The 7,317-nt window shown below is 27.6% G+C and overlaps 2 protein-coding genes across 2 annotated transcripts; both read left to right on the top strand.

Annotated features, from left to right (window-relative positions):
- Positions 1-815: 815 nt before the first annotated feature.
- Positions 816-2,080, top strand: LOC137812265 (basic blue protein-like). Its single transcript, XM_068614191.1, has 2 exons — positions 816-1,200; positions 1,654-2,080. Exons 1-2 carry the CDS (start codon positions 1,029-1,031, stop codon positions 1,851-1,853), a joined length of 372 nt encoding a protein of 123 aa, XP_068470292.1. The 5' UTR covers positions 816-1,028; the 3' UTR covers positions 1,854-2,080.
- A 1,266-nt stretch (positions 2,081-3,346) lies between these two features.
- On the top strand, positions 3,347-4,549 carry LOC137812264 (basic blue protein-like). Its single transcript, XM_068614190.1, has 2 exons — positions 3,347-3,563; positions 4,108-4,549. Exons 1-2 carry the CDS (start codon positions 3,392-3,394, stop codon positions 4,305-4,307), a joined length of 372 nt encoding a protein of 123 aa, XP_068470291.1. The 5' UTR covers positions 3,347-3,391; the 3' UTR covers positions 4,308-4,549.
- Positions 4,550-7,317: the final 2,768 nt, after the last annotated feature.

Below are 7,317 nucleotides of genomic sequence, written 5' to 3'. Positions count from 1 at the left end.
AAAGCTATTTTATAAACACACTATATCTATAATTATATATAAACAGTATTTATCTTAGATATATCACGCTAAACGTAAAAAAATATTAAGAAAATAATAATTATTAAATTATACGTAATTATTGTATGTAATATTGTATTTGTACTTAATTATAATCTTAAACCCTAAATCTAAACCAATTATATGCAATTAATTTAATAGTGATAGAATCTTCATCCTACATTTTAGAGAGACAAAGTATATATTTTTTATACGCATAAAGTGATGTAAATATATAGAGAATAAAAACTTATTATTTCTTTTTACCATCTTCTTACATACAATTTTTCTTATAAAAACCTTTCTAATATTGAATTTCTCTATCAAGTCTTCAACCTTTTCGATTATATGTCTTTTTTTCGTCTCTTGATGTCTTATGAATCGATATATAGTTGACGATAGATATATTTATATCACAAATATTATAATTAGATAATCATTACCTTATTTCTTTAGGATCATCTTTTATTTATAGTTTTTTATGGAACTGAGATTCATCTCATATCTATTAAGGTCCAATACTCCCTTAATAATTTTTAAGAAATATTTAAGAAGTGATTAGTTAATTATGATGATTTATCCTATTATACCTAAACCGATATGCCGAGAACCTCATTCGCATTACAATTACTATTATTTATTTTTCACCATCTTACACTTTCTAATTACTTTGTATTTTCTAAGAAGATACCATAGATAAATTACATATACTTATTTTTATAATATAATGAGTATTTTTTTTCACTTGTAAAACCATAATGAGGTTTGGCAGAGACATGTGGCTTTGGTCACAGTTTCTAGTACAAGGAGTCTGCTACCTATTTATTTACTATGTAACCAACCACCCATTAAGTGTGAGTGGGCTCTCACTCCTCCATTATAAAACCACCTTGCTTCTTTCCAGTTCTACTCACTCAACCAAACAAACTTTCATTATCTTTCTTCATTGCTTCTTTAATTGTGTTGTGTGAGTTGAACCAGAAAAAGAAATGGGTCTGGGAAGAGGCAGTGCAGTGGTGCTACTAATCTCACTCTGTTTCTTGGTGCTTCACTCTCAGATGGCTCATGCTGCAACCTACACAGTTGGAGGTTCTGGGGGTTGGACCTTCAACACTGTTGGCTGGCCCAATGGAAAACGCTTTAGAGCTGGCGACACACTTGGTTCGTACGTTCCACTTATTCTCTACACTCCTATGTCTCTCTAGATAATCATGTATTACAGATATTTCAAACAGTTTTTTCATAAAAGATTTTAAGAAAATCATTACCAAAAACTTGTCTGAAACATCAACCACCGACAACTCTACAGTTCAATTCTCTTTCGAATCTGTCTGTTCAGATATCTTGGTCTTTAAATGTGTTTTTGTTAGATAATTAAATTAATCTATAGTTGAGTTTCTTTGGCATTAATTAACATAATAAACACCAGTACAATTTATCACATGCGAAACACAAAGTCTCTTGAATATGCGAAGAATGGCGTGTGAACTGTGTTAGGAAAGTCTTTAAAAGTTGTAAGTGACATGATTTTTGACCTGGCTACTATAACATATGGAAGAAGAAGTTTTGGTTTGATCTGTTAAAGCATGTATGCATTTTGGTGTATGGATGCAGTGTTCAAATATAGCAGTGGGGCTCATAATGTGGTGGCAGTAAACAAGGTTGGGTATGGTAGTTGCAAGACTCCAAGAGGGGCGAGAGTGTATCAGTCAGGGAACGATCAGATCAAACTTGTTAAGGGACAGAACTACTTCATCTGCAACTATGTGGGTCACTGCGAGTCTGGAATGAAAATTGCCATCAATGCTGCTTGAGTTTGAGTGTGTTCAATGTGGTTAACTATATATTAACTATATATCTCAGTGCTTTCCTACTGATATAATTGTATTGTAATGCAAATTGCACTTGTTTAGTGGGAACTTATCTCAGTTTAATGAGTGGATAAGATAGGTATGTGTGGGAAGAAATAGGGTAGCTATTTCTGCTCTCTTTTGTATCTTGCTTATTATCAATGATTAAGAATAATAAATGATGTCGGCAATATCAGATATCTCAAAACACTTTTTAAAATAAGAACAAAGTTTTTGTACAGAGTAAAAACATTCATTTTAATTGTCTAACTCGTTAGCAAAGGAAATAATGAAAATAAAAGACATTTCCTGTTAGGTTGGGCAGTGAATGGACAAAAATAATATGGGTGAAGTGTGAATGAGTGTGTAAGCCAAAAAAAAAAAATGGGAGCGTAAGGATAAAAAACATTAATACATTTAATGACGCTTTATTAGCAAAATGCAAATGAAGATAAACAATTGAAGAGAAAGATTGTGAAAAGATATTGTGGAAGCGAAATACGAGTCATGAAGAAATTTGTCTTTGTACAAATTCAACAATAATCACGGTGGTGGAGAAAATTAAGGAAAATGAGTAATAGAGGAACCAAGCATACTAGTTTGATGCAAATTTATTGAAAAGTAGAAAGAGACACAAAGATAAAATAATGGAAAGATTTATGAGTTAGTGATACACCATTATGTCTTCAGTTCCCTAGCTTATAAGTCTTTACCTTAAAAGATGCAAAAGTGATACAACTTGTAGATATATACTTTTATTTATTTATATATATATATATATTATGTTTTTTTAATAAAAATATAGTTTATGACAGTAAATAATAATTTTGTTTATAAACATGATTATTATGATTCAATTTTTTTATTGTGTATGGACAAGACATTATTAAAAAAATATAAAGTATACTTTTTTATCTCTATTATTTAAAAAAAAAAAACAGGTTGTTGGCAATCAAGTAAAACAAAAGATACACCAAAAATATATATTAACATTTCAATGTGATAAGGTAAAACTTTTTTAGTTTATACTTTTGAGAAGAGTCAACCACACACAATTATAACTATAGCTAGATATATGAGTTTATCTTAAACAAGTTCATTCATATATTCACATATTAAAGATTATGTTATCTAATATTAACTCAAAAACTTGAAATTTGTGTGAATCAACTCACATAAACTTAAATTTATACTCAAACCCACAATTTGTCGTATTATACGGATCCACCTGTGATTAAAGCTCGTATATCAAACTATAATGATAACTAAATTAAGATCATTATGACTCTATAGGGCCAAGGTGTATTATTTCTCTCCCAAATAAAAACCATTATGACTCTGGTCCAATCCATGGTCTTGAGTCATCATTTTGAAACCATAATGGCCCCAGCACCCTCAACCACCCCATTACAATTGCCATCATCTTTGGCTATAAAACCATGCTCTTAATTCTTACTAACACAAAGTGTTATTCTTCTTTCTCAATCTTTGCAATTAAAAACATGGCCATGGGAAGAGGCAGTGTAATTGTAGTTCTGACACTGTCATTGTGGTTGGTGCTTCACTGTGAGATGGCTCACTCAGCCACCTACACAGTTGGAGATGCAAATGGTTGGACCTTTAACACTGTGGCTTGGACTAAAGGAAAACGGTTCAGAGCTGGTGATACACTTGGTTAGTATCTTTGGATCTTACTTTTTGCTTTTTATTCATATTTTACCAAGAAAGCTCAAGAGATTAATGTAAGAAGGGTTTCGCTAACCAGTGTACTTAATACACTAATTAAGGAACAACAAACACTAATTATATATCTCCATTAGACCAGCTTAGTAGATTCAATTACCAATGCACTTTAAGTTTAAGTCAACCTCATAAAATCGGTGATCTTCACCACACTTCCTTCACGCCGAGAGTGACAGCTCGTGCGTGAAATAACATATTATGAGTGGTGTCCAATAGTGGGTGACCTAATAAGTCCAACAAATATTTGTTTGGATAAGTTCGAAAATAGATCTTATATTATATTACAAAGTGAACTTTAAGCTTAATTCAATCTCATAAAACCGACTTATAAAAAAAGGTTTATACCCACATATATACTATATACTATGAAATGTTTAATCTCTCTAGTCGATTTTAATTCAAAAGATTAAAATAAAACTTATGCAAAGAACTACGATTATATATAGCTGTTGAAAGTGACTCATATATATTGTAGTGTTCAACTACGGCCCTGGGACTCATAATGTGGTGGCTGTAAACAAGGCTGGCTACAAGGCATGCACGACCCCAAATGGTGCCAAAACCTATAATTCAGGAAGTGATCAGATCAAGCTTGTGAAGGGACAAAACTACTTCATCTGCAATTTCGTTGGTCACTGCGAGTCTGGCACCAAAATTGCCATTAATGCTCTCTGATTTAGTGGATTAATTTATCTTTGGACAAAAATGCAGTATCTTATGTGAAGTGCTACTTGATAAGACAAGATAAGAAGTGTTTGATGTCTTGTATTTGAGTGTTATCTTTTACATTATAATTTCAGATTTCATATGCTTTTCCTTTTCTGATTTAGTTATCATTCCTCAGTCTCTGATTTCATACAACCATTGTTAAAAAGTTTTACTTTCTCTGCCTTGATTATTGAAAAATAGTTTAAATACCTTTTTTTGTCAATAACTTTTACTCAATTTAAGTCAATGGTTTTATGATAAAATATAAGCTCTCAACAGCTAAGTTGAAAAAGTAAAAAAAAAATTAAAATAAACTCAGTTAACACAGTTAATTGAATTAAACACTATAACAAAATTAGTAAATAAAAATCAATTTTATAAACAAATAATTAATTTCTATATTAAATAAATTAAATATTATTTTAAAAATTAAAATAATTATTAATATTTAAATTAATTTTTATTATTAATAAAATTTGTAAATTAATTTTAAATTGATAAAATAAAATCTTGATAGTTAATTAATTAGATATCATTTTAAAAATTAATTTATAAATTTTATTAATAATAGAAACTACATTAGATATTAATAAATTTTTTTAGTCTATAAAATAGTACGTAATTAGTTAATAGATTGATGAATTATTTTATGTTTTTAAAAATAATTTTTATTTAATGATTATTATTTAATCATACCTTATATTTATATTTTGATATTTCTTGAGCTAAGTTGGAAAATAAATTTGTTAATATATTTATTTTCTTTAAAAATGGATTAATTAATTTATTTATTAATATATAAAAAATTATATTATTAAATAATATGACTTTTAAGATACTTGTTATAAAAATTCAAAAATTTATTTGGACATGACACTTTATAATTGAATGGTATTGCAATTTTCTTTTACACAATCTACACATAAATTATTTTCCCACAAAATTAGTTAAATTAAAGGCTCAAACATTTTTGTCCAAATTTTTTAATTTCCTTGACGTAATTTCCTTTGCTTGAAGGAAAATATTACCCTATAATATTGGGCACCTTTACGTTTTTCCACCTAATTATATAAAAAAGGAACATATTGTATTCATAATATTTAAAATACATTTATGCAAGAAATTTTGACAATTAAAATTATAAAAATATACAATAGTAGAGACCGAATATTTGCATAAAACAAAGTTACACGAACCTGATAAGTAAAAAAAATCATTAATAAAATATTATAAAACCTATACGGAAAAAAATTATGCAAATATAGTTTATTGTGACAAAAATCAGTATCTTTCTCACTGTGCATTATACAGCTTGCTATGGTAAGCCTAATAAGTAGAAAAACTAATAAGAAAAATTGCCTTCACGGTTTATTCTGGATTGAAAATTGATGAATTATATAATATAAATTTTATTTTAAATTTTTATATATTTTCAAGATATATTTCTAGAGCTGAAAATACATTTTAAAATATATTTGTTTCTTTAAAAATAAATTTATTTATAATGAAATCATTTTTATTTTAAATCGTACAATTTAAAATACATATTTCTATTTTGAAAATCCAAAATATAAGTTTAAAAAAAATGGAATTTCAAACTTTTTAAGAGTGCAGCTTGAAGGTGTAGAACGCAATTGTTATAACAATAGGATAGAATTAGAAACAAGGCCTTGAGATGGATCAATAGGCCCAAATCCGAATAAATAACTTGAGGCAATTGCTTCCTGCACCATATCACTGCACCCGATTCCAGCGGAAAAGACGAAACTATCCTTAAAAAAATTTCCGAAATATGTGTTCCGAATTTTTTTTTCCGGAACAAAATTTTATATTACGGATTTTTTTATCTGGAATGAGTTTTTCATTTTTGTTTCCGGATTTTTATTTCCGAAATACAATAATCTTTTTTCCGGATTTTTTTTTCCAGAATGTATTATTTATCAATTCTGGATTTTTTGTACGGAATTGAATTTTAAATTTTGTTTCCGGATTTTTATTTCCGAAACTCAATAACCACTTCTGGATATATTTTTCCAGAATATATTATTTTTAATTTTGGATTTTTATTTCCGGAATAAAGGACATTTTTGGAATTTTTAAAATTGTGTTGGGTGCAGGTTAAAATGTGTTGGGTGCAGGGAGCATTTGCCATAACTTGATCTTCTTTACATTCCTTGCTTTAAGAATTTAAGATTTTGTTTGTCAAATTCTTTCTATACCTAATATTTTTTTAACCTCCACCCTACTTATTTTTAAATTTCTTTCATTTTGGAATTAAAAATAATGAAAAATAGATTTGAAAGAGATTATTATGTTTTGGAAAAAAAATCAAAAATCAAAATCTCATTCTGAAAAAATATTTTACAATACAAAATAATTGTTTTAGAAAAAAAAATCTTAAAATATATTATAGAAAAGACAGTCCGAAATGTATTTTGATCCGTAGTCCAATTTTATTTAATGACATTTTATTTTTTCACACCGAAATCAAGTACAGTAATGTAATGTGCAGGAAATAATTGCTTTTTGTTTTTGGTATTTAAATATTATATTTTGCTTTTTACACCTCAAGAATTTCTTTTCTAGACTGCCCCTTCCTTCACTCATAAGACCATGGTCATGGATGTATGAACATCGTTGACCACAGGAATGTGGTTGGATTAGAGAGATGATAAAAGAAATTATATTGGATCAAATTTATAATAGATATGTTTACAAAATACTAAAATTTCATGTTAAAATTATATTGTTCCAAAAATGTATTTTTAAAAGAAAAATACTATATCTTTTTAACAGTCAAACTTTTGAATTTTTTTTATTTAATTGTATTTTTTAAAGTTTAAAATAATATTAGATATGTTTTTTTGTCGATTATGTTCTTTGTTTTAATTCTCAGATTTTTTAAAAGAAAAAATTTATACAACACTATATATAGGTGTTGTTTTTTAATTATATTTAAATTTTGATAATATACATC

Source organism: Phaseolus vulgaris, chromosome 2 (genome assembly GCF_000499845.2).
Source record: "Phaseolus vulgaris cultivar G19833 chromosome 2, P. vulgaris v2.0, whole genome shotgun sequence".
NCBI classification, from domain to species: Eukaryota; Viridiplantae; Streptophyta; class Magnoliopsida; order Fabales; family Fabaceae; genus Phaseolus; species Phaseolus vulgaris.
Note: the sequence above shows the minus strand (reverse complement) of the source record. Positions and strands in the feature narration are given on the sequence as shown.